The following is a 16296-nucleotide window of genomic DNA, read 5'->3' as shown; positions in this document are numbered from 1 at the left end:
GCGCTGCTCTCTGCTCTCCACACGTATTCATGCAGTTAATCCTTACAATAGTGAGGAAAGGTACAAATCTTAGCTCCATTTTCCAGACGGGGAAACTGAGGCACAGAGAGGTGAAGTCACTTGCCCCAGGCCACACAATCTGTACTAGACCGAGTACCAGACCCAGGCAGGTCTGACTCTGGAGGCTGACTTCTTTCCCGTGGGCTCTGCCATCTTACAGGGCTTAGATTCTTGAGGCTCTGATCTGGGCCCAGTGGTACTTGAGGCTATGGCCTCTTTTCCTCTTTTCTGTCTATCAGCAGGACCTAAGGTCACTTGCATTAAAAATGAAATTCTTTGGGGGGAGGGTATAGCTCAGCAGTAGAGTGCACACTTACCCTGCACAAGGTCCTGGGTTCAGTCCCCAGTACCTCCATTAAAATGAATAAACCTAATTACCCTCGCCCACCCCCCAAAAATAACTTAAAAAAACAATTTAAAAAAATGAAATTCTTTGCATAGCCATTATGCCATTGTACACTATGCCATTATGGAAAACAGTATGGAGATGCCTTAAAAAACTGAAAATAGACTTACCCTATGATCCAGCAAACCCACTCCCAGGCATATCCAGAGGGAACTCTAGTTCAAAAAGATACATGCACCCCAATGTTCATAGCAGCACTGTTTACCATAGCCAAGACACGAAAGCAACCTAAATGTCCATCGACAGATAACTGGATAAAGAAGTTGTGGTGTGTATATATATAGTGGACTACTACTCAGCCATAAAAAAGAATGAAATAATGCTTTTTGCAGCAACATGGATGGACCTGGAGATCATCATACTAAGTGAAGTAAGCCAGAAAGAGAAAGAGAAATAACATATGATACCACTTTTATGTGGAAACTAAAAAAGAAAAAAAAGGACACAAACTTATTTATAAAACAGAGACAGAGTCACAGACATAGAAAACAAAATATGGTTACTGGGGGTAGGGAAAGGCGGGGAGGATAAATTGGGAGTTCGGGATTTGCAGATACTAACTACTATATATAAAACAGATAAACAACAAGGTCCAACTGTATAACACAGGAAACTATATTCAGTACCTTGTAATGACCTATAATGAAAAAGAATATGAAAAGGAATATACATATATGTATAACTGAATCACTATGCTGTACACCAGAAATTAACACAACATTGTAAACCAAGTATACTTCAAATTAAAAAAAAAAAAAGAAAAACCCTGAAATTATTTACATAGCAAAAGATGTTCCCCATCCCTTGGCAATGACCCACTTGTTTAATGTTTGAACTCCCAGATTCTAAGCCAACAGGAGAATGTAGATTCTAGGGTTAGTTGCAAGGGCTGATGTAATCATGCAAAACAGCTGCCAGGAACTGAGTACTCACTGTGTGCTCTTCTTTTCATGTGGTACATCACTGATGTCTCAAAGGAAACCTAAAGTCGGTTGCAGAGAGGGACAGAGGCTCACAGAGCTCCCAGAGAGCCGCAGACCGATTCACTGCTGCAGTAGATGTTAAATAGCTAGGTGGTCCTTGCTGGGTGTCAGGCATTGTCTAAACACTCTCCTGTATTAATTAATTTGATCCTCACAACAACCCCAGGAAGTAGGTACCATGATTACCTCTCTATCCCTATCTCACAGATGAAGCAACTGGGGTATAGAGAGGTCAAGTAACTTGCCCAAGGTCACAAGCCAGGAAGCAGTAGATCTGGGATTTGAAGCGAGAGTGTTGATTTAGACTGTTGGATCGCTGATGTACATTCTTTGCCACTACACTATACTACCTCTTGGCATGGAGGTCATTTCAGGGCCATTGAGGTGCCATGTTACCATAACCCCGTCTATCCCTTCTTTTCCAGGTTGCTCTGCTATTCCAGATGGACTTGATCTTCCCAATAGCTATAACTGGAGGCTCTGGAGTTAGTCTTCGATTCAAATTACAGCTCTGTAACTCACAAGCTGTGCAACTTCTGTTTCTCTCTGTGCCTCAGTTTCCTGATCTGTACAGTGGGGATAATCATGGTTATGACCTCACTGGGTGGTTGTGGGCATTTAGGTCACCACCACCTCCTCTTCTCCAGGCCAGCCCCAGCATCCTGCAGGGGGAAATGGTGCTTCACGCCCTTGGACTTATCAGTCTCACCTTCCGTGTCTGTCTCTTCCTGTCTCAAATGAAAGGCAGCCTTCACTTACAGATTCCCTAGGCTTTTCAAAACTTGGTGATTACAATTCCTCCCAGGAGATCAGAGAAACCCATTTCCCTCACATTCTAAGCAGGAATTCTATTGTCATTTGGTAACTCAAACATGTCCAAGGTGGCCCAGCCCATCTCCTTTCCTCCCCACCCTCACTATAGGCAGAGAAAAGGCAGCTTCCCTGAAACATACTCCAGCAGCATCTCATGGCCAGAGTCTCCCAGAGAGATGTTCATAGCAAAGGCACCTATTTCAAATAGTGATTTGGAATCTGAGAACTCCTTACTACGCCAGTGACTATAGAAGTGACCCTTTTCTTCTTGCCTTCTTTACAGAAAGTGTTTAAGTACTGGGCAGGGAATAGAAATCATCCAGTATCTTTCCCCACCTTCCTAAATGTCTTTGTCCTCTAATTCCAGTCTCCTCCAGCTGTCTAGTGTCTTGTGTCTCAAGCTCAGTGGGGCAGAGCATCAGGCTACCTATAAGCAGGCAGTCAGCATTGGAAAAGGAAGGCCTCTTCCCTTAGTTCTTCATCCGCAGGCTGAACCCTATCCCTGACCACTGACTGTCCTTAATCACATTCACAGCCTAAGTATACAATTGCAGAATGAGGTAACTTGAACCTAGAGAGGTAAAGTGGTCAGTAACACACAGAACCAATCCTCCATCCCAGCCATATATTGACCATGAATTTCAGCCCATGTTTTTTAGCCACGAAGGACAAGATTACAAGCATGTGGATGTATCTGTTCAAAGGGATCCCTATTACTAAGGTTCCAACTCAAGAACAGGTGAGTGGACCACGCATCTTTGTCTCTGAGGGGGAACCCACTGTTCCAGTGTTCCCAGAGTGCTGGGGCTGTTAAAAAGTGTTCTTTCCTAGGAAGAGTGATTTCTATGATGAAAGAAATCAATAAATTGCTATTGAATGCAGTCCAACCTCACTTACTCAAACTAATTGGAGGTAGCCCTTCAAATTAGTGAACCAATTTTATTGTAGGTTACTTGTAAAGAAATGAAGCTTTATTGCTTTGAATAATTCACAGTAATTCCAAGTAGGCTAACAAATTGAAGCCTAATCGAGGTCTTGGGAGACTTGCTTTAATGAAATGGAAAGACTTCCCAGCATCAATCATTTGTACGCAAATGGTGCTGCCAAAGGAGTGACAAAGTCTGCTGCCTTAAAGTATGGAGACTCAGTGCATGGAGCCCACTTATTCAGACGACTCTTCCTGCTGAGAGTGGGCAAAGTTAGGCCAGGTAGGGCCCAAGCCATCCCCACTTGGTACTCATGGAACGTCTTCTAATGAAGTTTTACTGTAAAAGGAAACGATTGAAGAGTGACCTTAGAAGTAGCAGGTGCAATCCATCCACTGATGGAATAAAAGATAGTTTTGGAATACTGTCATTTCCTTTCTTTTTTTTTTTTTTTCCTGAGAAGACATTAGGGGAAAAAAGTTACCAACGCAAGTCAAGTACCTCAGTGCTTTGTCAAAACCCGGAACAAACATTAAGAGGAAAAAAATCTGAAGGTCGAGGAAGGGAAATAAACAAGAAGAGTAAGTAAAGCATGAATCATCCACTACCACCTGATGGATCCTCAAAAATAAAAATAAAACAGTGGAAGGAAATAGAGTCCAGACCACAGTTTGGCATTTTGCTAGCGGACCTGGCACAGACTCTGTGCCCTTTTATTTCACAGAAGGAACTGACCTTTGGCTTCTGACTTGGATTGCCTTTTCCTCAAGGCCTCACAGAGCAGAGTTAGATGATGCTTGCCCGTAGCACCGGTACCCAGCTCTCTCCTGAACAATGGGAGTGGAGACAGGAGAAGTGCATCTTATTTGCATCGATTTAATTACTTACGCCTTATTTCCCAAAGACTTGAGGTGTCTTACAACAGTAAAATTATGATAAAATAGAGACAGAGAGTCAGGACCAGGGTAAATATCAATAGAACTTTTGAAAACTCAAGTGTGAAAATCCCTCAAGGCCATATCATATTGCACTTCAGGGGGCTAAAAAGAGCAGAGTTGGGATTCAACCCAGCTCAGTGTAGTGGACCATCTTCTGAAGGAGCACAGGCTTCCCAGAGGGACCTTCTATAACTGTGATCTTGGGTCAGATAATCTCACTCCTCTGAGCCTCAGCTTCTTCATCTGAATGATAAGCCTAATAAATATCTATTTCATAGAAGATTCCAGGGGGTGATGTCTATAAACCACTGAGCCCCACTGTCTGGTAGAGAATGCATGCTCAATAAATGGAAGCTATGAGAACCAATATGAAGACAGCCTCACATTAGGCAATACAAAACTTTTGCCCATGATGGCTCTCATTTGATTCTCACCCCAGCCAGGACTTGGGCCCAGGATCACAGAGAAGGGAGAGAAGAGAAAGCAGGGAGGCTTTAGGGAAATCTTCCTGCAGGAGATGGTTCTTCGGGAGGGGTGGGACTCATGGAGATGAAAGTGCGGTACAGATGAGGAATGAAACAGCAGTGCAGAGGGACAGTAAGAAGACCCTCTCTACTAGCCCAGGGGAACACGTAGGAAATGAGAAGGGCAGGGAGGATAGGGGAGGATTATGGAATTGCTTGACTCCGGCCAGATGGTGAAGGAATTTGGACCCCATTTGACAGGAAATGGGAGTCATTGAAAATTTTTGAGCAGGTTGAGCAGGGGAAGGATGTGACATGTTGAAAGGGATGTTTTCATGGGACCCAAGGGAGAGAGAGATGGCAAGAACTCAAGCTGAGGCAGTGGGGATGGAGAAGACAGGCAATGCCCTATTCCAGTTGGGGGAGCTTGAGAGGGAATGACATGCAATCGACATGCCTGCCATCTGGACTCAAAATTCCATGAGGGCAGGGACCGTGCTCATCATGGCACCCCAGGATCTAGCATAGCATTTGGCACATAGTCTGTGCTTAGCAAGTGTTGAATGAATAAATGAATGAATGCGTTCCTGCATACCTCCATGCAAATACTTAATAAGCATGAGAATGGTTGTTTGGCCAACAATAAGCAATAGTAGAAAGAAAACAAAATAGGTGACTGTCTTAAAAAATCCCATTGCTTTAACCAGATTCCTTTCACTGTCCCTGGACCTACCCTGACAGTCTGACTTAGGAAAGTGTCCCAGGAGAGAGTCAGAGCAGGCTGAGAAAGAAGCCATATAAAGCAGAACATGTATAGACATTAATACTCTGTAGGAATCACACCAAATACACATTCCCCAGACAGTTCATGCAATACGGGAACACCACAAAGCAAGTAAATTACAGATGAGAGGAGATTTTTTTTTTAATGAGGATATTTACCTTACAAAAGAATTAACTGAAAACTCTCTTAAAGTAGCAAACTGCCTTGTTATTATACTTAAGACCAGGATTTGACTTACTAAAATTGGATTTCCATCCAAGACAATGTAGAATAATAATAGAAAGCCCTGACTGGGGAGGCTGGAGACCTAACCTTGGTCTAGGCGAGTAGTAGAATGAGGTGGTTAATAGCACAGGCCTGAGAATCAGGCTGCCTGGGTTTACATCCTGGCTGCACCTTGGGCAAATGGCTTAGCCTTTCTGAGCTTCAGTTTCCTGATCTGTAAAATGTGATAATAAAACATCTGATTCTGCCTCCTAAGGTTATTGTGAGGGTTAAGTGAGGTGATGTATGTAGGTGTTCAGCAGTACCTGTAGGGTCTCAGTGAGTGCTGACTTCTACTTTGAATCTTGACTCTATAACCTTAGACAAATCATTTCCCCTCTCTGGGTTTTGGTTTCATCGTAAGCCTGAGGCTTCTTTCATCTGTACTTTAGGGTGCTCGCTTTGGCAGCACATATACTAAAATTGGAATGATACAGAGAAGATTAGCATGGCCTCTGAGCAAGGATGACACACAAATTCATAAAGTGTTCCATATATTTAAACAATAAAATCCTACAGTATGGCACAAGGAACTATGCTCAATACCTTGTAATAACCTAGTAATGAAAAAGAATGTGTGTGTATGTATAGATATAGATATGACTGAATCACTATGCTGTACAGCAGAAAATAACACACCATTATAAATCAACAATACTCCAATTAGAAAAAAAAGAAACGCAATGTACCTTAGGAATATGGTCCCTATCTATACTACAAATTCATCATTGAACACACATAAAGGTTTTTCCACCCTCTAGGAAACTGGAAACTCCCAGTTGATAACTCTGCCCTTAGAAGGACCATGGGAACGCCAAAAAAGTGAGAAGGCCCAAATACACACAAGACTAGGATAGATGCATTTTCCTTAATATACTTTGCAAACATCCCAACTCACTCACTCAGTTTCCACCCCTAAAGTCTAGCCCCTTTGGCCCCTCACAAGCGGCCCTACTTCCTTAATTGTCTTCATCCCAAACCCTAAGGGAGGGGGTCCCAAGGGCGCTTCTCTTCTCTGAACAGCTTCCCCAGCCCACCTGCATTTGGAATTAGGACCCTGAGTTCTTCCTTTAGGTTTCTCTTCCCTACCCCCATTCCAACCCAGGGAACTGCAATAGAACCAACCTCTGCTGCCCTCTGCTGTCTGGCTCCAGACATGCTGGCTCCAGTTGGGCGAGTGAAGTCAATTCCTCCAGCCCTGAGCTGCCACCCTGACCTCAGGAATACAATGCTGATGTCTTCTGCAACACTTGCACTCAACCCTAATCAACACAAATGCACACACATAGTCTTTCCTGTTCAGATCTGATGACATTCCTAAGCCACAGCTAGTGTGGTCCATGAGTTTGGAGCTATTGTCTTCAGCAAAGAAGGCAGGCTGCTAGAGCCAGCCATGTTCCCATCTAAGCCTCCTTCTTGAACATTCCACAATCATTTACTGAGCATGAGCATTTGCTGGGTGCAGGGCACTACATTAAATGTTGTACATGTGTTATCTTAATGACCCTTGGCAACAACTTTGCAAGTAGATAAAACTATTATTATGCTCCATTTTATAGATGGAGAAACTGAGACTCAGAGAAGTAAATGTCTTGCATAAGGTCACAGAGCCAGAAAGTGGCAGAGACGTGACAATTGCCACAAACCCTAACTGGTTTGTCTGCCTCTACTCTGTTCCCTCCAAACTAACCTCCATACCATGGCTAGCGTTTTGAGAACCCAGAGTTTGGAACTGCTCTAGCAGGTTGCCTTCTTCACTGAAAGAAACAGCTCCAAAGTCATGGACCACAGCAGCTGTGGCTTGAGTATGTCAGGTCTGAATACAGAAGACTGTATGTGCATTTGTGTTGATTAGAGGAGAGTGCAGATGTAGGAGACAACCACAATGATCTGTAGATATATTTAGGAGGTGGATTTGAACAAATATAGTGACTGATTCAATATGAGGGCAGCAGAGAGGGAGGCTCTGAAATGACTGTCAGAATTCTGGGTTAGGCAACTGGGAGGCTAGGGTTGCCAATCATGGAGATAAGAACATGGGAGATCATTGAATGAAGAAGATATTGGAGTCTAAGAGAAATGAAGAGATCCATTTTGGAAGGTGAGTGTGAAATATCCAGCTGGAGATGGTCAGTGGGCAATTGGTTTTATGAGTCTCGAGCTCAGGAAAGAGGTCTGGACTGTCATCAACTTGTATATGGGTGAGATTTTCCAGGGAGAGTGAGATGTAAGAGAAAAGAGGGCTGAGACCAGAGCATCAGTATTTAAGGAGAAGAATACAAAGGAGTGTAGGTAGAGGACTAAGAAGCAACCATGGAAAACCAGGAAAAATTTGGCAGCAAAGTCAAAGATAGGGAAAGTTTCAAGGAGGGAACAGTTCTACTAGATCAACTACCACAGAGAGCTCAGCACCCTTAAAATGGTCCTTTAAATTTTGTCATTAGAAGGTTGTCCTGATTATCTATTGCTATGTTAAAAAAAAAAAGCCACTCTAAAACTTAGTGGCTTAAAACAGCAAAAGTCATTGTATTATCCTATTATCTCTTATAGTTTCCTTGGGTTAGGAATTTGGTGGGTTGAGCAGTCTGGCTCAGGGTCTCATACAGTTGCAATGAGGGAGTGGCTGGAGCAGCTGGGGGTGAGCTGAGTATCTTTCTCCATATGGTCTCAGGGCCTCTCTAAACCACCTCTCTGCGTGGGCTGCCTTAAGCCTCCTCACAACCTGGGGGTCTCAGGATAAGTGGACAGCTTCCATGGCAGCTGAAGTCTTCAAAAGTGAGGATCTCATATTTCTATATGCCAGCAGCAAACAATCCAAAAAGAACTTCAAAACACAATTCCAATAGCATGCAAAAGAATAAAATCCCTATCAATAAATATAACCAACAAAAGACTTGTATATTGGAAAGTATAAAACATTGCTTACATAAATTAAAGAAGACCTAAATAAATGGAAAGAGAGTTGGTGTTCATGGATAAGAAGACTTAATATGGTTAGGATGGCAATCCTGCCCAAAGTAATGTAAAGACTCAATACAGTCCCTGTCAACATTCCAATGGTCTTTTTTGCAGAACTGGAAAAACTGAGCATTAAATTCATGTTGGATTATAAGGGGCCTCAATAGCCAAACAATCTTGAAAAAGAAGAAGAAAGTTGAAGGACTCAGACTTCCAAGTTTAAAAACTTACTATGAAGCTAGAGTCACCAAAACAGTGGGATACTGGCATAAGGACATACGTATAAGCCAATGGAATTGAATTGAGAGTCCAGAAATAAACCATTGTATCTAAGGATAATAGATTTTCAGTAAGAGTGCAAAGGCCATTATATAAAAGTTAACTCAAGAAATGAATCAATGACCTAAATATAAGAAAAACAATTATAAAACCCTTAGAAGAAATCATGGAGGTAATTCTTCATGACCTTAGATTTGGCAATGGATTCTTAGCTATGACACCAAAAGCACAAACAACAAAAGAATAAATAGGTAAATTGGATTTCATCAAAGTTTAAAACTTTTGTTCATCAAAGGGCATTATCAAGAAAGTGAAAAGATAACCTACAGAATGGAAGCAAATACTTGCAAACCATGTATCTGATAAGGGCCTAATGTTCAGAATATTTAAAGAACTCTCACAATTCAACAACAAAAAAACAAACCAATTCTGAAATGGGCAAGGGACTTGAATAGACATTTCTGCAAAGAAGACATACAAATGGCCAATAGGCACATGAAAAGATGTTCAACATTATTGTCATTAGGAAAATCCAAATCAAAACTTTGAGATACCACTTCATATCCATTAGGATAGCTACAATTTTTAAAAATGGAAAATAACAAGTGTTGGCAAGGCTGTGAAGAAATTGAAACCCTCATACATTGCTGGTAGGAATATAAAGTGGTATGGAACACAGTTTGGTGATTCCTCAAAAAGTTAAACATAAAATTACCATATGGCCCAGCAATTCCACTCCTTGGTATATACCCCAAAGAACTGAAAACAGGTGGTGAAACAAAAACTTCTGTTTGGATGTTCATAGCAACACTCTTCACAATGGTCAAATGGTGGAAACAGCTCAAATTTCTATCGATGGATGAATGGATGTTGTATCCATGCAATGAAATATTATTCAGCCATAAAACGAATGAAGTATAGATACAAGCTACAACTTGGATGAACCCTGAAACTATGTTAAATGAAAGAAACCAGACACAAAAGGTCATATAGTGTATGATTCCATTTGTATGAAATTTCCAGAATAAGTAAATCTACAGAGACAGAAAGTGGATTAGTGGTTGCCAAGTTTGGGAAGAAGAGAGGGAGGGATGGGGTGCGGGTGTGGGGTTTTATTTTGGAGTGATGGAAATGTTTTGAACTAGATAAAGGTGATGGTTGCACAATATTGCAAATGTACTAAATGCCACTGAATCATTCACTTTAAAATGGTGAATTTTATGTTATGTGAATTTCACCTCAACCCCCCTCCAAGAAAAGAAAAAGAATATTCTAGCAAACAAGGTAGGAACTGTATTGCCTTTTCTGATCTCTTCTCAGAAACCACATGGTGTCACTTTCACCGTATGCTTGCTATTGGCCAAAATAATCACAAAAAGCTGCCCAGGTTCAAAGTCCCCCAGTCTCGGTGGGAGAACACGCAAAACTCATTGCTGACTCAAAGAAGAGCAGCTGTAGTGGAGTGGTAGGGGCCAAAATCAGGCCACAGTGGATGAAGATGAGGATGGAAAACTTGACCAAAGTGCCTAAAATACCTGAATCAATGAAAAGATGTGGTATGTTTCAGAATTAAAAGATTGTCTTATAAAGATAGAATTCTCCCCAGATTAACGAGTCCATTTAATGCAGTCTCAACTCGAATCATGACATAGATCTTTATAGGACTTGAGGAGCTGATCTTGACATCATCTAGAGCAGAAAATATGCAATTATGACAAAGAAGTATTTGAAAAGAGGTGGTGGAGGGGAGAAGGCTTGCACTACCAGCTCTCAAAATACAACACAGACTATAGTAATGAAAAGAGTGTGATGCTGGCACAGTAACAAACAGATCAATGGAACAAAACAGAATGTCTAGTACAGTAGTACAGCCCCATGTATATGTGAAAATATAATACACACTATATAAGGCATTGCACATCAATGAGGAAAGCTATGCTGGTCAATTGAGACAATTCTCAAATTGAGGGAAGAAAGCCACAATACTGTTGGATTTGTACTTCTTATATCCAAACATAAATTCCAGATGGAATCATGAGCTATAAACACACATGCACTCACACAAAATAATCTAAAACTCTATAAGAAAATATGGGATAGTATTTCCTTTTCAAGTAAGTCACAAATCCTAGAAATTATAAAATAGTACCTTGATAGATTTTTTCGATTACTTAAAAAAATTTAAGTCTCTAAAACTAAAAACAAAGCTGAAAGGGAGAAAATATTTGTGGTACATAAATATATGCCATATGTCAAACTGATAATGGAGGAATATGCAAAATATATAAAGATCTCTTCTTTAAAATCAAGAAGAAAAAGACAAACAATCCCATAGGAAAATGGGCCAAGGAAAGGAACAGGTACTCACTAAAGGGGAAGGGGGAGAGAGGGATAAATTAGGTGTTTGGGATTAACAGATACACAGTGCTATATATAAAATAAACAACAAGGACCTACTGTATAGCACAGGGAACTATATTCAATACCTTGTAATAAACTATAATGAAAAAGAATCTGAAAAGAATATATATATATATATATATATATATATATATATATATATATATATATATGCGTAACTGAATCACTTTATGCCTGAAACTAACACAACATTATAAATCAACTGTATTTCAATAAAATTTTTTTAAAGGAATAGGTATTCAGAAATGGAAAAAATAAAAGGCAAATGAAACATATAAAACATATCCAATCTTTACTAGCAATCAGATAAGCACAAATAAAAGAACGGGAGGTCAATTTTCACCCATCAAGTTGACAAAATTTTAAAACATTGATTAGATCCAGTGTTGATGAGGTTGTGGAAACAGTGAATTTCATACCCTGTTTGTAGGAGTGTGAACTGGTACAGATTTTCTTGGAGGGCAATTCAGCAGAATCTACTAAAGTGAAAAATGTACACTCTTCTATTTTTGCAAATGGGAATAGGAAAGGGAACTAACCGAGGGCAAGTGAAAGGATTGCCAGGCAGCATCAAGAGGCCCGCCGAGGTTGGACACCATGCATCTGGAGTGGCCCCAACCCACAGAGTTGTGACATTTTCTGCTATGGTGAAGACAGATGATTCAAATGCCCTGGGGTTCACTTAGTCATTCAACAAATATTTCCGAGTGCCAGGCAGTGTTCTGGGCTCTGGGATACAGCAGTAAACAAAGTAAACAGGGTCCCTGCTCTCATGGAGCTTGCATACTAGTGAGAGAGATGGACAAAAATAAGCAAATATATAATATAACATCAGGTAAATACTCTGAAGATAAATAAAGCAGAATAAGGGGATAAAGAATGACAGAGATGCTATTTAAATAATGAAATTAGGGAAGGCCTCTCTGCAGAGGTGACATTTGAACAAAAGTCTGAATAAAGTGGAGTAAGCCTTGTTCATATCTGGAAAAAGAGCATTCCTAGTAGTGGGAACAGAGTGTGCAAAGGCCCTGGGCTGGAAGCACCATTTACTTGAAGATGGAGATTGGCAAGATGGAGGTACTGGAAGGACAAAGGGACAGGAGAGTTAAATGTGCTAGTAAAAGGGAGGTTGGAGTGATGGTTTATGCCATTTGAATCAAACAGAGAGGGAAGAGAGATCAGGGGATGCCAATAAATGGAGAGGAAGAGCATAGGGTAAGTGACAGGATATTTGGATGAGGTAAAAAAACAGGTGTAATAGGAATGAGGGAGGGAGGACTATTGCCAGAAGGATAAGAGGTTTGAGGTTACATCCTCAAGATCTTGGGACATCCCCAGGGTGTTTTTCACAATGCTCAGAGAGCCCTTGGATCTCTGACTTTCCTGCTGCCACAGGCTGCTCCAGGCCATGGTGCCACCTGCCCGTGCTCCCTCGGGCTGCCTTTGGTCATCGCCACCAAAATGCTCCTGGACCCGCCCCATGACCACTGCCAGTGGTGCCATTTCTGCGCCTCTCCTGCCAGCGTTCACCCTGCTGTCACTTCCCAAGGCAGCCAAGATGTCCTGTGCGGCTCAGGCCCACTGGCTCTCACCTCGCTCTCAGGCCGTCCACGGCTTCCACTCTTCCAGAGGGTCCCACAGGAGGACTGCTTGTGGCCCTGGTGCTAGAGCTCCTGATGTGCTAGCCATTAACATGCATTTTCTCAGTCACAACATGAAATGGGCTGTAATCCTGATGGGAACAGTGACTCACGACTTCTATTGTCACCAAGCGGGAGAAAATGCAAGTTGGGCAGGCACATTCTGAGGGAAGTTAGGCGGTCATGGGTGCCCAGAGTGGGCAGACCTAGGTCAGAAGGCAGGGTGGCAAGCCTAAGGTGGGATCGGGGTGCCAAAAAAGAGGCGTGGACAAGGGGGACCCTGAAGAACAACTTCTCCAATTTCAGAATTTGGCTTTTTGGCTGGCCTTGCAGAAATGGGCTGCCTGTGCAAGGCTCCAGTGAGCTCTGGTTCTTCCAAACGACTTTGATAGAAGAACTCTTGGCCATTCACCCTCCCTGAGGCCATTCACTGAATCACTCCTTCCCATGTCAGGTGTGTTGCCAACCTGGGTTCAAGTCCCCCAAACTGATGAGTAAAGACGTTGGTTTCGAGATAAGGGAGCAGTTGGGCATTAAGGGAGGTGAGATCATTATCACCACCAGGACAGGGACCCTGGGGACAGAACCAGAGGGCTGAGTCCTGTGTACAGCCTTGGTCGTCTCTGAGACCATCCCCGGGCAGAGTCCAGCAGATGGGGGAGGGACGTCTGCTCAGGTTATTTTTTCCAGGGTTGACACTTCAGCCTAGCTGATCTTTGCTAAAACATTAACTGCCATTTCAGCAGTGTTGAATGCCAGGGGCAGAATGAACCAGGTACCGATGAGAATGGTTTGCGTTCTAGTTATATATTTGACAAACACTTATACAGCATTTACTCCTGATGGCCAACACATTCTGAGAGCGTCACAAACATTAATCCATTTGATCCCTATCCCACCCCTAAGAAGTCAATACACTTTCTGACCCATTTCCCAGCCGAGGCAACTGTGGGCTCAGACAAGTAACATTTGCCCAAGAACATGCAGCTGGCAGGGGACAAAGCTGGGACTGAAGCCCTGGCAGTCTGGCTCCTAGGTCACTGGTCAAGGCAGGGCTGTCTGTCCTCGAAGGCTGCCTTTGGGGTCCCTTCCCTGTGTGATCCCATCGAGTCTACCTGCTTGCCATTTGGGGTGGCTAATACAGTGCCCGGGGCAGGGAAAGCCCTTTGAGGGGGCATTTCCCCGGTCCTGTGGCCTCTGGGGATCACTTCACTCCCAGCTGTGGAATGGGGCGGGCGGTAGGGAAACAAGGAACAGACTGCGGGAGGCTCAGCGGTCCTAGAACCACACAGGGTCTCCCAGGCCTTGTCCCCGGTCTGTCCTCTGAGGCTGAGGCTTATTCCTGAAGGTCAAGTTCCCTGAACCTCCTCACTCATTTAGACTCCTTTCCTTCAGAGAGTCCCACAAAGGCCCCCTTTCCCTCTTCGAAATGATTTATTTTATATTTGGATGGATAATTTGAAAGCTGCCTTAAACTTAAAGATATGAGCAGAGTATAAATACATTAAAAATAAGATCAAAAGGAATGGGAAGTTTGCCTCTGGGGCCCTCCAGGCTAGATTGAGCCTGGGTCTGTCCACTGGGTCTGTTTGTCTCTTGAAGTATCCCTTTCCAGTGAAGAGGTCTAGAAAGCATTTACCAGGAGCTGCTTTGGTGCTGGTGCCTCAAGCTGCCCTCTGCTGCTGTTGATGGAGACAGGGATGGCCTCAGTTTCCCCACTTCCCCTGTCAGGAGTCATGCTGGTCGAGAGTCACCAACACCGAGGGGGAACAAAGACCTGTTCTAGAAGCTATGGCAGAAAGGGCATGTCCAGTTAACCAGATTTGTCTTCTGAGAGCCCCCAAACTCCCCTCCCCTTTCTGGGTCTTCTTCCCTCTTCCGTGTCATCCCCTGGTCCCTCCAAGTAGGCCTTTGGGCCTTTGTTCCTTCAGGTGTGAATGGCACGAACAGTGGAGTGAAACATCACCGTCCCCACCATCCCCGGAGAAGGGCAGGCTTCCTTTCTGCTAGGGGCTGCTGGCGCTTTACAGAGGGGACTCTCCTAAGGGGACTCAGGCTCAGTTCAAGAAAGTCACTCTCCAGCTGGAACTAACTTCCCTGAGGGGTGCAGTGGGGCTTCACAGGCACTGAGGACAGAGGACGCTGGTTTTTCCTGAGACAGGCCAGCTTGAAGAGGGAAGAGGGATAAACATCTATCTCTAAGCAAAAGTGGGGCTGGAGCCAGAGCCCTGGGTGGGGGAGCTAATGGGAAACAGCTTGTGGAGGGAGGAGGACAGAATTCGGGAATGGCCGGGGCTGGCTGCTAACGAGGGGGCTGGGAGAAGCAGGCTGATTGGGACCAGCTGCTGATCTGCTGTCTCGGAGATCTTTGGACTCTGCCCGGGGCGGGCTCACACCCTATTCCGGGTGCCTGAGAGCCAGCAGAGGCTGCCTGGGGCAGTCTTTCTCCACCCAGCCTGACTCCTGGAACCCTCAGAAACGAAAGACCAGAGGAGGACTCTCTATCCACCAGCTGGAAGCCTCCTCCCCACCACCAGCCCCCACCCCCTGGCTGCTCCTGACCCAGAAAGGCCTGGAGGAAGAGGCCAGGGAAACCGCCCTGCCCACTCTCCCCTGACCCTCCATCCACCCAGCACCGGCAACTGAAGACCCCATGGCCTGGGCTCTCTGGGGCTGCTCCCCCTGGCTTGTCCTCCTCTGTGGTATGTGCATCCCCGTCTCTCTCTCTCCCACGCTGTGAGGGCAGGTCCAGCTGGAGAGCAGCTCCAGCCTCTCCGCTGTGGGCTCAGAACGGGTTGGAGTGAAGGCTGGGCCCAGGATGTCTCTTTTTCTCTTGGTCCTCCTGTCTTGAGGAAGGGGAGCCCCAGGGCCAGCTCAGCTCAAGTATGGTTTGGTCCCTTTCTATTCCTACCTGTTAAAGAGAAAATGATTCTACCACTTGTTAAAAGAGTAAGGAAGACTTTATCCAAGACTATTGCAATAGGGGTGCTACAATAGGGACGAAAGATCGGGCTCAACTCCTAACACAGCAAAGATGGCTGAAGGCTTCTTGTCAATGAGCAGAGGGAGGGGGTTGGTGGATGGCAAATTACCAAGAGAAGACATCAAGGGAAGGGGGGTTCTTGCTGAAGGCAAGCTAGGGTGATCAGATATCAAGGATGGGAGATGAGGAATTTGATCAGATAACAAGGTTTATGAGATACTAAGGGTGGAGAATTCTCTCTAAACTGACTTAGCAGGATTCCTGCTAAGACTGGGCAATGCAGGCCCAGCAAGGACAGGATGGACATGGAAGTCAAGGCCTAGTCAAGGAGAGGGCTTGGGGGCGACTAACTAAAGTTTGGTCCTTATCACCCCTAT

General features: G+C 44.0%; 1 protein-coding gene and 1 non-coding gene across 2 annotated transcripts in view; both read left to right on the top strand.

The window, feature by feature from the left end:
* The first annotated feature begins 6031 nt into the window (after positions 1-6031).
* On the top strand, positions 6032-6138 carry LOC116151135 (U6 spliceosomal RNA). Its single transcript, XR_004134911.1, has one exon. It is a non-coding gene; the product is annotated as a U6 spliceosomal RNA (small nuclear RNA).
* A 9214-nt stretch (positions 6139-15352) lies between these two features.
* The window catches only part of XPNPEP2 (X-prolyl aminopeptidase 2), a 28259-nt gene continuing 27315 nt past the window's right edge, over positions 15353-16296 (top strand). Inside the window, exon 1 of the mRNA XM_064482735.1 lies at positions 15353-15638. Coding sequence (XP_064338805.1) covers positions 15590-15638 — 49 coding nt within the window. The 5' untranslated portion in view covers positions 15353-15589. The remainder of the gene's footprint in view (positions 15639-16296) is intronic.

The sequence above is a fragment of the Camelus dromedarius genome, chromosome X (genome assembly GCF_036321535.1).
Source record: "Camelus dromedarius isolate mCamDro1 chromosome X, mCamDro1.pat, whole genome shotgun sequence".
NCBI lineage: Eukaryota > Metazoa > Chordata > Mammalia > Artiodactyla > Camelidae > Camelus > Camelus dromedarius.
This window is presented reverse-complemented; position numbering and strand designations above follow the sequence as displayed.